The sequence below is a fragment of the Candida jiufengensis genome, assembly GCF_024610255.1.
Source record: "Candida jiufengensis strain CBS 10846 chromosome Unknown scaffold1, whole genome shotgun sequence".
NCBI classification, from domain to species: Eukaryota; Fungi; Ascomycota; class Pichiomycetes; order Serinales; family Debaryomycetaceae; genus Lodderomyces; species Lodderomyces jiufengensis.
Window position 1 is genome coordinate 2,080,130 of NW_026261562.1, and position 22,642 is coordinate 2,102,771.

Below are 22,642 nucleotides of genomic sequence, written 5' to 3' on the forward strand. Positions count from 1 at the left end.
ATTATTGTATATCATATTTTGTTTTAAATTTTATCAATAGATCAATTTTAACAACCAAATTTTTATAATTCTTTATATCATTTCATTTTTCATTTATTTATTCTAGACTTTTTTATAGATCTTTATCACTTTATTATATACTTCATACATCATAAAGAATGATTAGAACTTCCAGGTCTTTAATTAGATCTTCTTTTAAATCACAATCATTAAAATTACAATCATTCAAATCGTTACCAACAACATGTTCCAAATTTTCATCCTCAACTTGTTATAGATCATTAGCTACATCTGCCAATAAAGCAGATACTTCATCAAATAATTATTCAAAAGTATTTAATCCAAATTCTGAAAAAGTTTCATTAACAAATTTAGATACCTTTGCAAGAAGACATATTGGTCCAAATCCAAAAGAAGTTGAAAAAATGTTGGAAACTTTAGGTTATTCAGATTTAGATGAATTTTTATCAAGTGCTGTACCTGAACATATATTATTTAAACGTCAATTACAAATTCAACCAAAACAAGGTTTTACAGAACAAGAAATGTTGAAACATTTACATGAATTAGCTGGTAAAAATAAGATATATAAGTCTTTTATTGGTAAAGGTTATGCTGGAACCATATTACCACCAGTTATTCAAAGAAATTTATTAGAATCACCAGAATGGTATACTTCATATACTCCTTATCAACCAGAAATATCTCAAGGTAGATTACAAAGTTTATTGAATTATCAAACTATGATTACTTCATTAACTGGTTTAGATATGGCAAATGCTTCATTATTAGATGAAGGTACTGCAGCAGCTGAAGCAATGAGTTTATCATTTCATAATGCAAAAGGTAAAAAAAATATTTATGTAATTGATACTGAATTACATCCACAAACTAAAGAAGTTATAAAATCAAGAGCTGAAAATATTAATGTTGAGATTAAAGAATTAACTTTATCTACAGCTGAAGGTATTGAAGAATTGAAAAAAATAATTAAAAATGTATGTGGTGCATTGGTCCAATATCCAACTACAAATGGTTCTATTCATAATTATACTGAAATTGGAGAAATTTTACATGAAAATAAGGTATTATTTGCAATGGCAACTGATTTATTAGCATTGACATTAATTAAACCACCAAGCTATTATGGAGCTGATATAGCTTTAGGTACTTCACAAAGATTTGGTGTACCATTTGGTTATGGAGGACCTCATGCGGCTTTTTTTGCAACTTCACAAAAATATGCTAGAAAAATTCCAGGTAGAATTGTTGGTGTTTCAAAAGATAGATTAGGTAACCCAGCTTTAAGATTAGCATTACAAACTAGAGAACAACATATTAAAAGAGAAAAAGCAACTTCAAATATTTGTACTGCACAAGCTTTATTAGCTAACATTGCTGCAAATTATGCTGTCTATCATGGACCTGAAGGTTTGAAAAATATAGCTAAAAGAGTTTATGGTTTCACTACTTTATTAGCAAATGAAATTTCAAAAAAACATGAAATTGTAAATGACAAATGGTTTGATACTTTAACTGTTAAATTAAATGGTATATCAGCTGATGAATTATTAAATCAAGCTTTAACTAAATATGGTATCAATTTGTTCAAAGTTGATGATTCGACTGTATCATTACAATTAGACGAAACTGTTGAAACACAAGATTTAATTAACTTAGTTGAATTATTTACAGGTGAAGTTATTGAACCATCTACTGAATTACCAGAAATTTCACAAGATTTATTGAGAACTGATGATATTTTAACTCATGAAAATTTCAATACTCATCATTCAGAAACCGCAATGTTAAGATATTTACATCTTTTACAATCAAAAGATTTATCATTAGCTAATTCAATGATTCCATTAGGTTCATGTACAATGAAATTAAATTCTACAGTTGAAATGCAAACTTTATCAATACCAGGTTTCAATTCAATCCATCCTTTTGTACCAATTGATCAAGCTCAAGGTTATAAAGAATTGGTTGATGAATTTGAAAAAGATCTAAATGATATTACTGGGTTTGATGCTACTACATCGATGCCAAATTCAGGTGCTCAAGGTGAATATACTGGTTTATCATTAATTAGACAATATCATAAATCAAAAGGTGAATATGAACAAAGAAATATTTGTCTTATTCCTGTATCTGCTCATGGTACAAATCCGGCTTCAGCAGCTATGTGTGGATTAAAAGTTGTACCAGTAAAATGTTTAGACAATGGATCAATTGACTTAAATGATTTAAAAGAAAAAGCAGCAAAACATGCTACTAATTTATGTTCAATTATGATAACTTATCCATCAACTTATGGTTTATTTGAACCAGGTGTGAAAGAAGCTATTGATATTGTTCATCAAAATGGTGGTTTAGTTTATTTAGATGGTGCAAATATGAATGCTCAAGTTGGTTTAACATCACCTGGAGATTTAGGAGCTGATGTATGTCATTTAAATATTCATAAAACATTTGCATTAAGTCACGGTGGTGGTGGTCCAGGTCAAGCACCAGTTTGTGTTAAAGAACATTTAAAACCATTTTTACCAAAACATCATTTTGTTAAAACACCACATTCAACTGAAGAAAGTATTAAATCAGTTAACTCAGCTCCTTATGGAAGTGCATCAGTTATACCTGTATCATATTCATATATAAAAATGTTGGGTGCTGATGCATTACCATATGCATCATCAATTGCAATGTTAAATGCTAATTATATTTTATCAAAATTAGAGAAACACTACAAAATTTTATTCGTTGATCATAAAGCATCATCAAATGAAGGATTAAAACATTGTGCACATGAATTTATATTAGATTTAAGAGAGTTTCAAAAGAATGGGGTTGAAGCTATAGATATTGCTAAAAGATTACAAGATTATGGATTCCATGCACCAACTATGTCATTCCCTGTAGCAGGAACTTTAATGATTGAACCGACAGAATCTGAAAATTTAGCAGAATTAGATAGATTTATTGAATCATTTATTTCAATTAGAAAAGAAATTGACGCTTACGCTAAAGGTGAACCTTTAGGTAATGTATTGAAAAATGCACCACATTCTCAACAAGATGTTATAAGTTCAAATGATTGGGATACAAGAGGTTATACAAGAGAACAAGCTGCTTATCCATTACCATTTTTAAGAGAAAATAAATGTTGGCCAACTGTTTCAAGATTAGATGATACTTATGGTGATTTGAATTTGATTTGTACTTGTCCTTCTGTTGAGGAAGTAGCAGCTGATCAATCATAGGGGCCATTTACATTATTAATTTCAGTTCATTAATCAAAAGAAAGGCTTTTTTTTTCAAAATTATTTTATAAATTAGTTATAGAAATATTATACAAATTGTATATAAAAATCAATAAAGTATAAAGATTTATTACAAGTCATTCTTTATTTTCGTTAGTTTCAATTCTCTAATTCAATCTCTGTCCAATAATATAGTATAAAACAAATTGGCTAGTCTACTATGAATAAACACTCACTTAATACTTTTACTTGAATATAGTGAACACAAAATTTCAAATATAATTTTCTCCCTCAACTTTCTTCCCCATAAACTTTTTATAACCAAATATAATTACTCCATTTCATTTAAAGAACAGATACTCATATTTGAATATTTATTTATTAAATTTGCATTGGGATTTCTTTCCATCAATTGCAATTCTTAGTTCTTATCAATTAATGTCGTAATACATAGAGTTCGAACAATTATCAAATCAATTCAACATTTACTCCAATTCTAATATACAAACTTCAATTGATTCACTAATCATATCCATAGATTTTACAACACACATTCATATATTTGCATATAAATGGATTGGTACACTAATACAAATCATAAAAAAAGAAACTCATTGAATAATAATAATTTTGCAGGACTTAATTTAAATTCAACAATAAATAATAACAATAATAGTAATAACTTTAATGGAAGATCTAGTGAACAAACTTCACCTGCTACACCATATTCAAGTCTAAATAATACTCAAAATAACAACTTTAATAACATATACTCAAACTATTCTATGAAACACCATCATCAACACCAACAACAACAACAACAACAACAACTGCCATACACACAAACAAATCAAACTTTACAACCGCCGTATCATATAAATTCTTCAGGAAGAAGTCCAAATCAAATATCAACTTCACCTTCAAACATGGCAACACCAACTGGATTTGCATCATCATCAATGAATTCATTATCAAATACTCCAATGATCAATGCATATATTTCATCAACTAATTCTTCATCGATTCCAATTAGTAATCCAAATTCTGCAATACCTAATTTCATGCCATCTTCAAATTCTACTCAAATGTTAACTACAACTCCAATTGAAAGAACTTCATATTATTTCAGTCAACTTCCATTATTTACATGTGATTGGACAACAATTAATAACAACTCATTAAATTATGTTGCATTAGGATCATATAAAGAAGGATTTACTAATAAATTAGAAATTGTTCAAGGTACAAATTATGATCAAGATACTCAATATTCTCAACAACATTCACTTCAACATCAACTGCATTTACCATCATCTTCTTCTTCTTCTTCTTCAATAACTCAAGATAATTCAAATCTACTAAATGGATCAAATGGTTATTATGATGAATATGATTCTAATTCTTCAGAAGGATTTCTATTTCAAAAAATTGCAGAAACTAATTTAAATTATCCAATTACTCATTTAAAATGGGATCCATCAATGTTGAAATATACAAATCAGAATGCACAAAGATTAGCTGCATCAAGTGAAGTACTAAGATTATATAAATTAAATGAATCTGTTAATGAAAATGATTATAATTTAGTTCAAACTCATATTTTAGCTAATAATGCAGCTACCAATACAACCAAATTATCATTACTACATGATAATGAAATAAATACATTACCTCCAGTTACATCATTTGATTGGAATACTACTGATCCAAATATATTAATTACATCAAGCGTAGACACAACTTGTACAGTATGGGATTTAAATAGATCTCATCCTTATGATAATTTTACAGATACAGCAGTTGTTAAAACTCAATTAATTGCTCATGACTCAGAGGTTTTTGATGTTAAATTTATACATAAATCTACAAATGTATTTGTATCTGTTGGTAATGATGGTTCAATGAGAGTTTTTGATTTAAGATCATTAGAACATTCAACAATCATTTATGAACCACAACCTGAAACAACTACTCCAAAATCATCAAAACCTTTGCAGGTACAAGGATTACATTCTTCAAATTTCAACTCAAAAGCATTACTCAAATTATCCGCATCAAATATAGATCAACATCATTTAGCTACTATAGGTGTCAACTCTAATCAAATTATTATAATAGATATGAGAATGCCAGGTATACCAATGGCAATGATTGATGGCTCAATAAATAATCCAAATTATCCATCAGCTTCAATAAATTCCATATCGTGGCATCCAACATCAAATTATTTGTTATCTGGTGGTGATGATTGTCAAGCATTAGTATGGGATATAAATAATTTAAATAATAATCCAAATAATTCAAGTTATACAAATTCTTCAAGTTCTTCAAGTTTATCCAATGGTAATAATGGTAATAATAATAATGTTGGAAATGGTAATGACTCAACTAACAGTAGTGGTAGTAGCTCAAATGGTTCAGGAATAATTATAGATACCCCTGTTTTAGCTTATGAAGAAGATTTAGAAGTAAATAATGTATGTTGGAAACAAAATTCTGGTGATTATATGGGAGTTGTTAGTGGTAAAGGTTTTCAAGCAGTAAAAATATAATTTTTTGTAGTAGTAGTAGCAGTAGTATAAAGTACATAATTTAATAACAAACGATTCATTTCATTTACAAAAAGATTTTCAATATTTAATTATTTATTTATTTATTTCAAAAATAATATTTCTCTACTATATATGATTAGATAATTAAAAACTAATACAAAAATCATTAAACCAGTATTAAATTACAAAAACAAAGATTAATCATTACTAATTAACTTATTTTTTAGCAGCTTTTTGAGCAGCTTTAGTAACTTTACCAGCTTTGTCTGATTTTTCAACTGATTTAATAACACCAACAGCAACAGTTTGTCTCATATCTCTGACAGCGAATCTACCTAATGGTGGATAATCAGTGAAAGCTTCAACACACATTGGTTTAGTTGGAACCATTTTAACAATAGCAGCATCACCTGATTTAACGAATTTTGGATTTTCTTCTAATTTTTTACCAGTTCTTCTATCAATTTTTTCAATTAAAGTATCGAATTTACAAGCAATATGAGCAGTATGACAATCTAAGACTGGAGAGTAACCAGCTGAGATTTGACCTGGGTGATTTAAGACAATAACTTGAGCATTGAATGAATCACAACCTTTTGGTGGATCGTTTTTAGAATCACCACAAACGTTACCTCTTCTAATTTCTTTAACTGAAACGTTTTTAACATTGAAACCAACATTATCACCTGGAACACCTTCGGTTAATTGTTCATGATGCATTTCAACGGATTTAACTTCAGTAGTAACACCAGCTGGGGCAAAAGTAACAACCATACCAGCTTTAATGATACCAGTTTCAACTCTACCAACTGGCACAGTTCCAATACCACCAATTTTATAAACATCTTGTAATGGTAATCTTAATGGTTTATCAGTTGGTCTTGATGGTGGTTCAATAGCATCAATAGCTTCTAATAAAGTTTTACCAGTTGATTTACCAGCTTTGGTTTCTTTTTCCCAACCTTTATACCATGGACAGTTTGCTGATGGTTCAATCATATTGTCACCATTCCAACCTGAAATTGGAACGAATGGAACGGTTTTTGGATTGTAACCAACTTTTTTAACGAAATTTGAAGTTTCTTTAATAATTTCTTCAAATCTATTTTTATCCCATTTAACTGAGTCCATTTTGTTAACAGCAACAATTAATTGTTTGACACCTAAAGTATAAGCTAATAAAGCATGTTCTCTAGTTTGACCATCTTTTGAAATACCAGCTTCGAATTCACCAGTACCACCAGCAATAATTAAGATAGCACAATCAGCTTGTGAAGTACCAGTAATCATATTTTTAATGAAATCTCTATGACCTGGAGCATCAATAACAGTAACATGATATTTTGGAGTTTCGAATTTCCATAAAGCAATATCAATAGTAATACCTCTTTCTCTTTCAGCTTTTAATTTATCTAAGACCCAAGCATATTTGAAAGAACCTTTACCTAATTCAGCAGCTTCTTTTTCGAATTTTTCAATGGTTCTTTTATCAATACCACCACATTTATAGATTAAATGACCAGTAGTAGTTGATTTACCTGAATCGACGTGACCAATAACAACGACGTTAACGTGAGTTTTTTCTTTACCCATTGTGATTAATTAATTAAAACTTAAAGTTGTTGAAAGAAAAGAAGAAAGAAAAGTAAAAATAAAAAAAAAATTAAGATGAAAAAAAATTTTCCAATTAAAAAAATTGGAAAGCTCATTAAACAATTTTTTAAAAAATTTTTTTATCAATAATAACAATTTAATTAGTAGTACAAATAGAATTATAATAATAATAATAATTCAGACATTAAAACAAGGTATAAAAGTTATCTTGTTAATATGATAGTAGTTATCATTTAATATAATACTTAGACTTCACGTTTGTATTGATTCAATTGTTGTGTTTTGACCCATCAACAAAGTAAGATAAATAAAAATATAAAAATCTGACTCAATTAAATTGTATCAAAACCCATCAATCTCATGTAACTAAATATTTTTTTGTTATCTTTTAATTTTACTCCTTAATTAATAACTTACAGCGAATATAATAATTTTACAAAGAGTTCAACCTAGTTTTTAATTACATTTGCTTTACTAATAAGTAGTACATCATTCATTTAGCTTCAAAGATGAGTCATAATTCAGAATTCATCACATATTAATTTCATTCTACCTTGATTGATACTGATAATTAATCTGAATTTTTTTAAGTAAGTGGCAAATAACTTAATCAGTATAATTTTTAAATTTCAATGTCGGGCGAATTAAAATGTCCGATCTTTGAAAAAAAAAATATATTACAAAAACTCATCTTATTAAAGGTTTTTGTTCAAGTTTCATATTTTTGTGATATAGCAAGCAGAAAGTTTTTACAATCAAAGTATGCAAATAGAAAAACAATAGAAGTGTAAATTCTATACTCCACTTCAATTGAGCCGTTTACTTTGGTGTATCAAATTCAATTGGAGTTTATAGAATTTTTTTGTAATATTAATCTCTTATAGCGTTGAAAAATTAATTAATTGTCTGATTTATATTTTTAACACTAAATTTTTTTCACCCCTCTAAATATTATCACAGTTCACTAAATTTTCAAAGATGGTGTAAGTTCAAAATTTACGTCAGAGCTGTTGAAATATTGAATTAGTAGCTCATGTACTTCTTACATTAGTTTTTGGGCAAAAGTTTTAGAATGGCTGGAGAAGTATTCTTGAACTAGGTGTAATCGAGTGCACTTTTTTCGGAACTCGTGTAGAAATATTCTGACAATTTTTTAAAAAATACATACGCACTTAATTTACTTTATATTCTTTTTGATCACGAGAGTATTGTAGACAAACATGTATGTTATATGTAGATAGATAGATATTTTATTTACTCCCACTAGTTACCTATTTACTAATTATAATGACATTTTTAGTAATTATACAATACTATTACTATTACTTGCTTGACGTAAAGTAGTTGTATCAATACTATCCATTGATGATCTTGTAGTACTTGTTGATGATCTTCTTCTAAAATTTCTTGCCAGTTGGGGATCGGTTCTACGACCTTTTGAATTTGCAAATAAACCTAAAATATCAGTTAATGTAACAACACCAATTAATTTTCCAGTACCTCCAACATAACCTTGTTCTTGTTGTACTGCATTTGCTGCTAATGAGACTCCACTTGTTGATACACTTGATCCATTGGAATGATTATTATTATTATTATTACTCATTAATGTTCCTTCAACACTTGCAGCTTTATCCAATACATTTGCATCTGCAGGTAACGGATAACCAGCAGTAACTCCATTATGGTTCATACCGCTATTTGGTGCAGCAGAAGCTTGTGAACTAACTGAACTTGCTTTTCTAGAAGTATCAACAACCCATAATCTATGAGATTCTGTAGCAACTAATTTTGCAATTACCCTACCTAATGAACTTTGATTATTTACATGGAAAATAGGGAATTGATCTTGACCTTCTTCTATACCCTTTTGTGATAAATTATAACTTATAAAATTTAATACTGGTTTATATAATAAATGAGAATTTTTTGAACTTGTGAGATTTCTGACATCAACTATAGATATATTACCAATTAAAGTTTTGGCTCGATCAATTACTGCTAAGGAAGAAACATTTTCATGGAACATTTTAAATAATGCATCTAAAACTGGTTGATCATCATATATCGTTAATGGATTATTTGAACCAATTTTCAAATCTTGTAATGTTGAAGAAAGATAAAATTCTAATGATGGAAATCTTCTGGCATTTTCCCACATGTATTTAATTAATCTTCTTTGTGACAAAATACCGGTGATTTTAGTTGATTCATCATTTGTTATAGCTATTCTATGAACTCCGTTTCCTAAAGTTTCCATGACGGAAAATAAAGTATCATGTTCAACAAATTTTATAAAAGGATTTTTTGGATGTAATTTTATTATAAATTCAACTGGTACTTCTTCACCTTTTTTAGCTTTATTAATATTGGAAGTAACTATATCATGTTTTTCTTTCAAAGTCAGTTTTACTTCACCAATTTCATCAAGATTTAAATCATTATAATCAATTTTATTCATAATTAATAATAAGTAAGTATTTAAGTCACTATAGTCAAAAGTTAAACAATTTCTTAAATCAGTTGGATCATCTTTTGAAATAGATACTGGGACACTAGTTAAGTCATTTTTAACTAAAGTTTCAAATGCAGCTTGAACAGAATGAGAAGCATGAATACTTATTAATTTATTAGATTCAACAATTTCAGTTAATGGAACGTCACTCCAATCTAATCCAGTAACTGAATTAGAACCACCATTACCAGTAGATGAATTTGAAGGATGATGATGTAAATGATAATTGAAAGGATTTATAGAACCTTGAGAAGTTCTTGAACTTATTGAAGGATTTCTTGATAAACTTAGATGATGAATTGAATCGTCTTGATCAATTGGTAAAGGAGGAGGAGAACTTAATAATTCAACAATTGAAGGTTTACGTGAAGGATGATTTGATCCATGACTTATACTATGAGAATGTGAATGTTGTTGCTGTTGTTGCTGTTGTGATGGCACATGATGAAAATTTGAAGATGATTGCGATGATATTGAATTATTTGAAGATTGTGATGAATTAGTTGATGTATGATGTAAATGAGGGTGAGAATGTTGAGATGGATGCAGTTGCGAAAGTAATGGAGGTTGTTGTTGTTGATTATGTAGTTGAGCATTTGAAATTGAAGGAGAAGGTTTTGATGATGGATTAGATGATGATGGATTAGATGCAGCAGATAACAGTGATTGAGAAACTCTTGGTGATGAAGAAGGTTGATTTCTAGGTTGTGGAGGATTTACCATTTTTCTAATATTTTGATTATTTCTGTTACTATTTTCTCTTGATGATGATATAAATGTTATGTTTGTATATATATATATATATGAATTAAAAATACAATTGTAGTATTATTTATAAAATGAATGGAATTAATGTAATAAAGTAATTAATGATAATTATTGAAAAAAAAAAAGGAGTTTGAATATAGGCTGAGATATATTAATATTAATAACAATAATAATTATAAAATTGTCTTGTGTAAAATGAGTTTAAATTATAAATTGATTATACTAATAATTGATGAACAGAATATTAATCAATTGAATAAAAATGATATGAGAAGAATTGATTGATATATAAAATTTGGTTGTAAAAAAATTGTTGATAAAAAAATAAAATTTAATTTGATATTATTATTATTTTAATTTTTGTTAGTTAATAATTTTGCTATTATTATTTTTTTTTTATTTTTTTTTATTTTTCAAGTCTATAATAAAATTTAATTAAATTTAAAGGTGGAGTATTTGTTTTTAATTTTTAAAACAAAAAATCAACTTTAATATAATGTAATATAATAATTTGTAATAAGTATACTTATAATTAATGACTTATATAATATATTATTCCAATAAGATTGTTTAATCAAGTATGAATCCAATTATAAAGAATATATCTAATTAAATGAATCAAAAAAATTTGAAAATGAGCGTTTTAAATTTTTCAATTTCTTTGAAGAAAAATTAATTGAATTTAAAGTTTATTATTATTATTTAGTATTTAATAAAAAATGAGGGGATTTTAATTATTTATATATATTAATATTCTTTACATTTATAACATATTACATATTACATATTACAAATTAAATAAGATATTCAAATAGATATGAGTATATAATTACATATCAAATAACAATAGAAGTAGTTTCAAATGTACAATAAAAGTAAAATAAAACTTATCAAATGAATTAATTAAACCATACACTCTCCTTAGTATCTTGTACGTATGGTAATTTAATAAAAAAAAAATTCTCAATTTAACACGATTGCTTTAAACTTAACTATTCTAGAATTCAAAAAGAGTATTGATCAGCGATAAAGTAATAAAGTAATAGTTATAGAGATAGTATTGAACATTTTTTAAGAGATCAATATATTAAACATAACGTAAATGTATATAGGAGTAAAAAATCAAATTATGAATAATAGAATTTACTTTATAAAAAAGTCATTTATTTCACTTAATTTCCGCTTTTTTTTTATTGAATATATTTTACTTGATTCGTTTCATTTCAAATAAATTTTCCAATGAACAGAATCGTTTTTAATTTAAAACTCTCATGTAAATTATTATCAATTTAAATTATATATGAGTGAATTACTTTGGGGTTAGATTTAAAGTCAAGAAATGTATATATTAGTTACTCATTAAGAATGTTAAAAATTAAATAGGAGATTTAAAAATAAAGTATTCACACAAAAACACAAGATCAATTTTTATTTTTTATGTTGCAAATATTTTCAATCTTATTGATATTATTGATCAATTATTTATTAATTCTTAATTTTTATAATTACAATCTAATTTTATTAGATATATGTTGTTTGGTCACTTCAGAATCAACAATTATACAATACCAAAATTAAATTAGTTTTGTTACAAAATTATGCACTTCTACTTTGTTATTAAATTTTCTTTGTGTTTCAAATTTAGGACTTTGATCTCCTGATTTAAAATTTTGAAACGATCACTAATTTAATCAATCTTTTTAAGCATTGTTTTAATTTTTGTATGTACTATTAACGCCGTAAAAGTAATCGAGAATAATTCAAATATCATTAAGGCTAACATAACAGTCATGACTTAGACATCAAATTAATTTTTTGGCGTAATTTACTAACTAAATTTAAAACTAAAATTTTGAAATATTATAATTATGCAACAACCCCCAGAAAAATATTTTAACATTCGATTATTATTTTTTTTTTTTTTTTGATTTTATTCCTTTTCTCACTCTATACAAAATTATTAAAAGCAATACAACATTGTAAAAAAGAACACAAACTTTTTGAATTTTAAGTCATATGTTTAACAGAATGGTAGAATTTTATATTATGACTTCTTTTATTGATTCAAGTGATAACTTTACAGGGCTGAATTTAATCTATTCGGACTTAATTAAATTTTAAAGCAGGCTTTTAGATTTCGGCTTAAATAGATAATGCTAAGTCTAATTTTTTAGTCAGCCATGTAATTATCGCTATCTCTACTTAGGAAATTGAAACTTAGTTCAAGTCAACCATTTATAATACAGTTCCTTTTGAATATATTTATATGGAGAGTTATTTAAAAAATGATAAATATGAGCCCTTTTTTTTGTTCCAAACTTTATTTACGAAAATTCTAGAACTGGACATATGTGATTGAAACAAATAATAAGATTAAAAACTTGATAAGGATCCAAATGAGTTTCAGATTATTGTTTTTTTAATGTTTTATGGTCTAGACGTACTATTTTGAACTTGTTTCCAGTTTGATAATTCTCACAAACCGTAAAAATATCAGATTTTTTCATAATTCTAAAATTTTATCTAATTTTGACGCAGTTTTATTTAGATTTTGATTTCAACTACTTATACACATTTGCAGGTCAGTCAACAGAATATATGCATTTGAGACTAATATAAGTATATTTGAAACATTAGTAGATAGCTATTAAGGTTTTTTTTTATGAACAAAAATGTTTGAAATCCAAGGACTGAAGAACATCTGAAACACTTTTATATGCAGGTTTTATTAAAAGCGGTGTTTGATAGTAAAAGTCTATATCTAAAGAGTTTTAATTCTCAGTTTCATATACATGTTGAGTTTAAGAGATGGCAAAATCATGAATGGAATTGTAAATGTAGTCTCTCTACAAGATAAAGCCCAAGTTTAATGACGTGTTGAAACAAAAAATTACCAAAATTAAAAGTTGAAGACTGAAATTTGTTTCAAATACTACAAAATTTATGTATAAATTCTAATTTCATTCCACATATATACAATATACATAACAAAGTCTCTAAATCATCTAATAAATTTCCCAAACATCTTCACAACCGTGACAAAATTTTGAACATGCAACAGATGCAGATAATGGATAATCTGATAAACCAATTTTTTCATCAACAAATTCATCAGCAAAATTATCTTGACCTCTTGCCATTGCACCAACAAATACACATATACTTTCATCATCATCTAAAGTTGAAACATAATCTTGAACTTTTCTTATTTTAGCATCAAATGATAATGTAATTTTTCTACATTTTGTAGGTAGATGATCAGTTATTGGATTTTTAATAACTTTTAATAATACTTCTTTTGAATTTTCTGATCTAATACTTAATTTATGTAATAATTGTACCATTAATCCAGAAAATCTTTTAAAAGTTCTTGGAATTCTAACACTTGGATTTACTTCAATTAATACACCTCTTGCTGTTTGTATATAAACTTGTAATTTTCCTGCTTTATTTATTGGTGAATCTAATAAAGTTAATAAACATTGATGTGTAATATCTGGTCTTGCTTCTGCTATATCTCTTCCCATTTTTCTTAATAAACCTTGATGATCATCACAATTTAATAAAGCAAATCTATCACCTCCTGGTCCATTACCTGAATTCATTTTATAAGTTTCTAAACATGCTTGTGATAACACTACTATCAATCTTTTTGTTGTTTTATCACGAGATGTTAATGGTGTTGGTTGTACGGGTATTAATGAAGCTGGTGGAACTGAACTTTTAGTCGTTGAAGTTGTAGATGTACTTGATTTATTTGATGATGAGGTAGATGAGGTAGATGATAAATCTTCATTAGAATTTACTGATTTCTCACTTTTTCCTTTTTTTGACTTATCTTTTGTTGAATTGGTCCTTTTGGGTTCTGTATCTACCATAGTTTGTATAGTTGTAAGAATTTATAGCTAGTAAATTAAATTAGTGATGTATGTTAATTATTTTTCAAATAAATGTTGCAAATATTAAGATGAAGTTTTTTTCTTACATTATTATTTTTTTTTATTGTAAATAATTTTTCATTATAAAATATGTTAGTCAGACTAATCATAAATCCGAATCATGATAAATTTGTGTGGTACCAAAAATGGTGTAGCTCATTATTTGTGCAAAGTTATGAGAAATTTAAAATGAAGAATTCTAGCAAGGTTTGTAATTCTCATGTATGAAATAAATTCTTTGTAAAAGCATTAACATCTCCATGTTTGATTTCTTTAATTGAAACTTTTGCGCATAAATAATTTATTTTTTATTTGTATCAGTTTTCTTGCAACCAAAATCAAATATAAACAAAATCATGATTCAAAAATAATAGACATGACAAGTTCGGATAATGATTTTGATGATGATGAATATGATGAACTTCTACAAGGTTTTTTAACAGGAAGAACACAATTACCAATAAATCAAACTCAAAATATCCTGAAAATTCAAAACACATCAATAACACCGTCAACAACAGCTCCATTAGCATCACAATTTTTAGATAAGGCATTAAATGATGAAAGCCAATCAAAATTATTCCAAGCAGATGGTGAAATAGCAACTTTAAAAGCTCAATTATTACAATTACAAAATGCAAAACGTGAAGAAGTTAATCAATTAAAACAATCATTAGACGCGTTAAAAAGAAGTAAAGATTCAGAAACAACTGCGTTAAATGATGCTATTAATAAATTGGAAGATGATAGAAAATTTCTAAGGAATGAGTTAATTACAACTAATGCATTGAAAAAAAGGAAAACAACAAATGGATTTTCACAACCAATAAATAATCATCAACAAAACCGACCGAAAAACGATAGAGGTAATGATTTTAAAACTCGAGATTTTACTCAAGCAACTCCCATAAGAGAATCATCCTTTATTGTAAAACCAGCTCAACCAGTTCAAACAAACATCAAACAGCAAAATGATACATCATTGTTAATTGATCAATTGTGGAATTATTGCATTGTTGGAAGTCCCAGAAAATCGTTTGATTACTTGAGTAAAGTTTGTTTTGAATTTGAAATGGAGACACTTTATGGATATAAAATTAAAAGAAGACAACCTTTGTCATCATCAATTATTGACATATTAATGAATATGAAGGATTTGAAATTAGAGTTATTCATTGAAAAAATTACATCATTAATATTTGATATCATTACACAAGCACTGGCTAAGAAATTTGTAGTATCAATTCCATTTTTAATATCATTAATATATTGTGCCATAAGTTTCCGACCTAATTCGGTGACAAAAAAAATCATTATAAAGTTGATTCAAAATTTTGCTGAATTAGCAAAAAGATATTTATTTCTACTCAATCCGAATTTGGAGGAGGAAGTTGATTTTGAGGATTATCATGACGTTCCAGATCAAGTTGTTGCTATTGAAAAGTATATTTTAATCATTTCATTAGATTTGATTGAAAAATTAGTGTCCATCGCTTCAATATATGATGCTGAATTTATCAAGAAAGTTTGGCTGAGCAATGTGATACCAACCAATTTAATTAAGACCTGTTTACCTCAAAATGGAGAAAGATTTAAAACTGTTGCACAAGTAAATGTAATTTTCAATATAGTGGAAATGTTAAATTATTCTTTAACTGAAGATACATTTGGATTTAATGATTCAGTTTCTGATGTAACTATGATTTTGTCATTAATGAATATTTTCTCACTAGATATACCAATAAAAGAAGGTCTCAAATTTTATGGATTAAACAGACTTATTGGAAATAACTTTGACATGAGATTAATTGATGCAACCATTCCAATTGAACATGATAAATTAAATAATTACTTAATAGTTATTCCTCAACCAATTTATAAAATTTCAAAGCAAAATCCTCCAAAAAAGGATCTAAACTTTAATGATGAAAATCACATACTAAATTTGAAAATCAGAGTTACTGAATTATTAATTTCCATAATTATTACAAAACAGACAGTTGAATTTTTATACGATAAAGAATATTTCAAATCATTTATACGAATTATATCGATTGAACAAATTCATATTTCAAAAAATCCGAGATCTCAATTAATTCATCATAGAGTCCAATTAATAGCTTTAATTGTTAAAATTTTGAACTATTTAACTCAAGATCTACATGAAGCTAGTGATTTGGTTTATAGTGAAACATTGTATGAGTTATATGTTGTTTTACTGAGAATTGCATTCGGTTCAGATTCATTATCAATTGAAGCTCATAAATTATTAAGTAAAATTCGATCAAAAGGTTATCAAAATCCAGTATTCAACAAAACTTGTGAGACACAAGCTAGATTGTTGAACCATTTAACTGTAAGAGATTTTGAAGATGGAAAATTAATAGCTAATATAGAGAGTGATTATGCCAACGGATTTGAATTTCCATATGATTCGGAAACTGTCGAATTGTCGAGAGATATTTTAAACAGATTTGTTAATCAAGAAGAAGCTGATAATTTGTATTTTAACATGAATTATGAATCTGATGATGAAGAAAATAGTAACGTAATGCCAAATAATGATAGTGACGAAGAGATGAACTTGTAAATAGTAAATTGTACTTTAATAGAATGTATCCCAGATTGAATGATAAAATTATCTCTACAGTTGTTCCACATTAACATTATAAATTTCACATTAATTTACAGTGTGTATTTTGGTTTTGATGTCCAATCATGATGTATACGTAACTAACAACTTAATAATAAGAAAAAAAAACATATAATAACCTAATGCAATTCTTTCACTTCTAAAATTCCCATTATTCTATCTTTCTGATGATGATTTTAAAAATTAAAATTAAGCTGATTGAGTTTGTGGTTTAGCAACACCAGTTTGGAAATTGTTTTTGAATCTTCTAGCAACATGTTTTAAATAAGACATTCTACCGGTACCTGTAGTTCTTCTTCTTTTAGCTTTTAAAGCCCAATTGTGAGATCTCATTTTAGCAGCTGGATAACCACATGATGCACAAGTTTTTTTTTGAACATGGAATGATCTTTTACCACATCTGTTACATAAAGTATGTGATTTGTTGTGTCTTTTACCTAATGATGGTGTACCTTCTATAAAACGGTGTTAGTATCACTTGACTTCATTGAATTTGATATAACTACTCGTAATATTGACAATTGGATTTGCGTCTTTTGTATTTCATGATAAATTGATTGTAGTTTCCCGTTGTTTATGAATTCTAGTTGAATAGTGTTCAATTTTTAGTATTGACTTCCACGCTTGATTTATTTTTAATATCTAAAAGCTTGAATTAAACTTGAAATATACGATGTGACTTCTTAAATCTTGACAAACTTCTTGATTGAAATAGACTATCTTATTCCAAAATTATTTCCTAATGTACTACTCTTTCCCATGTTGAACCCACTTTATGTCATATACGTAGTTATATTTGATCTATTCTTGATGTGCTATCTACATACTACCCATGTTTGATTATATTATTAGTTGATGATTATGTGAAAATAGGAATTGTATTGAAATTTTTCTATATAGAAATTTTTTTTTCACTAAACTTACTTTCTCTCTTTACATTTGTATATTACGTAACATTAATTAATGTATATTATGTAATCTTATATATATTTGACGTTTGGTAGCTATATTGCAGAGCTAATGTTAGTAGTGTAATTCTCGCCAATAACGTGAGCACTCAATTTTACTAGCGTGCATACTATTTAAATTAGGGCTATAAGCATTGTTTTTGCATTGGTAGCACTTTAAAACGCGGTTGCGAAATAATATAATATGGCGCTTAACTAGAAATGTAAACAACACGAGATTACAGACTTCATTTTGTAAACAGTAAATAATAATATGATAGAATCATGATAGATAACACTTATTGATTTTCATATCAAGTCTATTCACACATCAATTGAAGCTAATTATTAGCATTAAGATTGAAAAGATTTCGTTCAATAGCAAATGTCATACAATTATCAATTCCCACCGTCTTCTCCACTACACGATGATGTTGTAGCTGATGATAAGCTTCAATATAGTAAAGATCCATTTGCAGTCAAAAAGCATCAAAATACTCAATTGTCAGATCATAGATTGGGACGTGATAAATATCCTACACCTAATCCATCTTCATCATTATTCCGTTCATCTTCACCAGCTAGGGGTAATAATTTCACAGAAGCAAACGTTGCGGAAACTGAAGAAATTTCAAAATCAACTGATTTAAATGAGGAAGTGAAGACGTCAATTAGTATTAACAAAGATTTCAATATTTTAAATCCAGATAAAGACGTTACTCGGATTCCATTATTATCAGAGAAAAATCAATTTTATATTGGTAGATCATCAAAAAATTGTGAATATCCATTAACTTCAAAAGATTCATTTATTTCAAGAATTCATGTCAAAATAAGCTATGATCAAGAACAGATAGTACTTGAATGTACTGGTTCAAATGGTGCTACTATTATTATTCCAAAGCCATGTTATGTTCATTCAACGAATACAAAAAACAATTATATCATAACAGAAAACAAAAATAACAAGCTCATTAATGCATCAAGTATAAAGTCGAAATCTATAAAGTTAAATTCAAATTATTCAGAGTTTTACATTCATAAAGGTGAAATTCTTACATTACCTAAATTTAAAAATATAATGTTGGAAATATCGAAACAAATAATATTAATTAATCCTCACGATGTTGAAGAAAATTTGACTGAAGATGATGATGAATTAACTGATGACGAGGAATTAATTTTAATTGATAAAACTATAGACAACGATATTGAAGATAATGAAAAAGTTGTTGAGGAAACTACACCAATGAATAAAATATCTTTAAATAGTTCAATTCCAAATACTCCTTCAAAATCAAGAAATGAATTAAATATAGATGAAGAAGACAATTATGAGACACCAAGTAAAGAATATCAACAAATCAAGGCTGTCAAGTTCAACGAGTCTAATAATGAAGAAAGTGACAAATCTATTATACAAGAGACAAAGCAACAACACATTGTTAAAATCATGCATCCAAAACCAACTAAAATTACATCTCAATTCAGTATATTTCAAGATAATAAAACTATACAACAACAAAGATCATCATCAATATCTCCAAAAATTGTATTAAAAGACAAAACAAATACAATCAGACGTGCATTATCTGAGGAACCAAAATCGATCAACCATAACGAAGCTGTTATTCATATCCCTCAACAAGAACAAAACGAAAATAACGAACAACAACCACCTAAAAAGAAGAAAAAAACATCAGTAAATCAACCAATAGTGGAATTTGATAATTCAGTATTATCATTACCAAATTTAGAAGAAATCAATAACATTTTCATAAATCATTTAGCATTTTCAAGATTAAGTTCAACTCCAATTTCAATTTTAAATACAATAAGTCAATTAACTTCCAATTTAACAAATTTACAAATTAAAACTATTTTAAATAATATAAAATGTATTGGAATTATATGTAGACAAGGTAAAGATGCTGCTGGAAAACCATTAGAAGAAGAATATTATTATATGGTTGAAAATGATGAAGATTTAAATCGTAAAAATTTAGTTTCAAATGTTAAAGGTCATGGTGGATTAAGATCTTGTAGAAAAGTTCATAAACAATATTATTGGAAAAAACCAGCTCCAATTAAGAAATAGATAGAGATGTGTAAAATATATAATAAATGAGTAAATGAATGATTATTATTTAAAGATTTGATATAATATACTTATACAGGTGGGTAAAAGCTAGAAGAAGTTTGAGGGAATCTCTTGATAGCTTTTGGATCAGATATAGGATATTGATACTCTCTTTTTTCTTTCTCATTTAATTCTCTAGGTGGACCAATTTTAAACATTTTTAAATTAAGATTTTGCATATCTGATTTGCCTTGTCTTAAGAATAATAGTACAAGCCCAATCAAAAATTGTAATAACCAGGCTATTAAAAAAAATAAAGCAATAATTAATTCTAATTTTAAACTCTTATAATAAAATTCAATTATTGATTTCAATTTAGATAGAAAATAATTCGAATTTAAAAATTTAATATTTTTTATATCATTTTCTAAATCTGATGAAATTAAAGGTAAATTAATTTGTAAATTCTTATTTAACCAAGTACAACCTTCTTCAATTTTTTCTAATTTTCTACCAATAGTGCAGTACACAACTGTATTTATAGCTGACGCAATGAATGATTTCCCAAAAATATCTGAAACTGCAGTATTCAAATTATCCAGAAATTTGGAAATTGTATTGTTGATTTTAGTTGAAGTTTCTCTAATTTCTCCAAATAACTGTGAATTTAAATCATATTCAGTTGTATTTATATATGTATTCATTGATTTTATGTACATTGAAGTTAAATTTGAAGTTGTATTCTTGTAATCCATTTCTTTTATTTGATTTGAAATTTCAGACAGTAAATAATTGATTAAAATGTATTGTAATACGACTGTTAATATTCCTAATAATCCAAATGTTAAAACATTCATTGTCATTTTATTACTCATATAACTTATCATCCAAATAACATTTTCATTCAAATTAAATCCCATTCTCTTGACAATAGTGTATAAAAAAGGATTATCATATATGTTGGCTTGGTTTCTAAAACCAACTTCATCAGCTATATTGTTCTCATTTATAAAATTTGTAGTTCTTTTCCAATGCCTTGATTCAATATAAAATGCATATAAGATAGATCCAATAATAAGTAAGATCATTCCAATTAGTAAGTATTTACTTATTACCTCCACGATTTTCACTAATTTATCTTGAGTATCTTGAACTTCATAAACAGTTTTCATACATGCTTCTGTAACATTTATTGGCACAATTGTAACATTAGTTGTCAGATTTGATAATTTAACTTGATCTAATTTTTGAATAATTAAATTAAATGGAGTTTCTAATAAAGTTTGAGTTTCATTATTTAAATCATTTAATTCATTTAAACTTATGTTCTTTGCACTATCGATTTTATCTAAAACCGTTCCAGGTATAACAATTTTATTTTTTAGATTACCCAAAGTTATATTAATTTTTCGTTCATATTGTTTACCAGTATCTGCTGATTTACCATTTGTGAAAAAGTTTTTTATTGCATTGAAACCTGTAACTAAATCATTTATGAATGATGATAAGCCTTGTAAACCATCTTCAATTTCACTTGTTGCTTCAACTATTGTTTCATTCAATGCTTTAAGTACTGATTCACTTGCATCAAATGCAACTTCTGTTGTTCCTTTGACTAATGCATTTAATAAACATATGTAAGTTCCCAATAAAAAATCAATATAAAATATAGTTAATTCTCTAATAGTTTTAATAATAAGTACAATGAAAACAATTCCAGTATATTTTAATTTAGTTAAATTATCCATTATCATTCGATGAATTCCATCTAATAAAGGTTGGACATTATCTTCATCACATATTGAATTATCTATGATTTGTTTTGATATTGTATTAATTAATGAATTTCTTAACATGAATAATTTCACAAGTATTAAAAATAATAAAATTGTATATTGATTCAAATATATTTGAGTTGATAATTCTGCAAAATTTAAATAATTTCTAATCATTTTGATTTAATGACATGAGTTGTTTCTTCTTCAAAAATCATGATGAATATATTTTGAAATTTTTGTGAAAGATGTGATTTCATAAATTATATATTAATACGTTTGAAGTTGATGAAAATCTGAAACAAATTCTGAAACAAAATAATAATTTTTTATATGCAAGATAAACCTAATTTTAGAAGCAATTAATTACATGACCTCGAAGTTAAATTGATCAAAATTCATACATAGCGAAAGATTTACTCAATAATCGTGAATCTGAATACTCTGAAGTACTCACTTTTCCATTGATTTTTCCTCATAAGACCATGTAATTTTCAATCAAATTAAGGAATATACTAATCACACAACAAAAAGTGT

General features: G+C 26.7%; 9 protein-coding genes across 9 annotated transcripts; 4 read left to right on the forward strand and 5 right to left on the reverse strand. All coding sequences in view use genetic code 12, as the record gives it.

The window, feature by feature from the left end:
* Positions 1-158: 158 nt before the first annotated feature.
* On the forward strand, positions 159-3,263 carry GCV2 (glycine decarboxylase subunit P; the record flags this gene model as incomplete). The annotated part of the gene is made up of 1 exon (XM_051765381.1): positions 159-3,263. The coding sequence occupies one exon, from the start codon at positions 159-161 to the stop codon at positions 3,261-3,263; it is 3,105 nt and encodes a 1,034-aa protein (XP_051618701.1).
* Positions 3,264-3,835: 572 nt separating this feature from the next.
* KGF54_004660 (uncharacterized protein) lies at positions 3,836-5,815 on the forward strand (the record flags this gene model as incomplete). The annotated part of the gene is made up of 1 exon (XM_051765383.1): positions 3,836-5,815. The coding sequence occupies one exon, from the start codon at positions 3,836-3,838 to the stop codon at positions 5,813-5,815; it is 1,980 nt and encodes a 659-aa protein (XP_051618702.1).
* A 216-nt stretch (positions 5,816-6,031) lies between these two features.
* TEF2 (translation elongation factor EF-1 alpha) lies at positions 6,032-7,408 on the reverse strand (the record flags this gene model as incomplete). Its single annotated transcript, XM_051765384.1, has 1 exon — positions 6,032-7,408. The coding sequence occupies one exon, from the start codon at positions 7,406-7,408 to the stop codon at positions 6,032-6,034; it is 1,377 nt and encodes a 458-aa protein (XP_051618703.1).
* A 1,324-nt stretch (positions 7,409-8,732) lies between these two features.
* On the reverse strand, positions 8,733-10,667 carry SDS24 (Sds24p; the record flags this gene model as incomplete). Its single annotated transcript, XM_051765385.1, has 1 exon — positions 8,733-10,667. The coding sequence occupies one exon, from the start codon at positions 10,665-10,667 to the stop codon at positions 8,733-8,735; it is 1,935 nt and encodes a 644-aa protein (XP_051618704.1).
* A 3,050-nt stretch (positions 10,668-13,717) lies between these two features.
* NEP1 (18S rRNA pseudouridine methyltransferase) lies at positions 13,718-14,590 on the reverse strand (the record flags this gene model as incomplete). Its single annotated transcript, XM_051765386.1, has 1 exon — positions 13,718-14,590. One exon carries the CDS (start codon positions 14,588-14,590, stop codon positions 13,718-13,720), a length of 873 nt encoding a protein of 290 aa, XP_051618705.1.
* Positions 14,591-15,026: 436 nt separating this feature from the next.
* Positions 15,027-17,240, forward strand: KGF54_004664 (uncharacterized protein; the record flags this gene model as incomplete). The annotated part of the gene is made up of 1 exon (XM_051765387.1): positions 15,027-17,240. The coding sequence occupies one exon, from the start codon at positions 15,027-15,029 to the stop codon at positions 17,238-17,240; it is 2,214 nt and encodes a 737-aa protein (XP_051618706.1).
* A 252-nt stretch (positions 17,241-17,492) lies between these two features.
* On the reverse strand, positions 17,493-18,137 carry RPL37B (60S ribosomal protein eL37; the record flags this gene model as incomplete). Its single annotated transcript, XM_051765388.1, has 2 exons — positions 17,493-17,758; positions 18,131-18,137. The coding sequence occupies 2 exons, from the start codon at positions 18,135-18,137 to the stop codon at positions 17,493-17,495; spliced, it is 273 nt and encodes a 90-aa protein (XP_051618707.1).
* A 498-nt stretch (positions 18,138-18,635) lies between these two features.
* TOS4 (Tos4p) lies at positions 18,636-20,348 on the forward strand (the record flags this gene model as incomplete). The annotated part of the gene is made up of 1 exon (XM_051765389.1): positions 18,636-20,348. One exon carries the CDS (start codon positions 18,636-18,638, stop codon positions 20,346-20,348), a length of 1,713 nt encoding a protein of 570 aa, XP_051618708.1.
* A 71-nt stretch (positions 20,349-20,419) lies between these two features.
* Positions 20,420-22,282, reverse strand: PRM1 (pheromone-regulated protein; the record flags this gene model as incomplete). Its single annotated transcript, XM_051765390.1, has 1 exon — positions 20,420-22,282. The coding sequence occupies one exon, from the start codon at positions 22,280-22,282 to the stop codon at positions 20,420-20,422; it is 1,863 nt and encodes a 620-aa protein (XP_051618709.1).
* Positions 22,283-22,642: the final 360 nt, after the last annotated feature.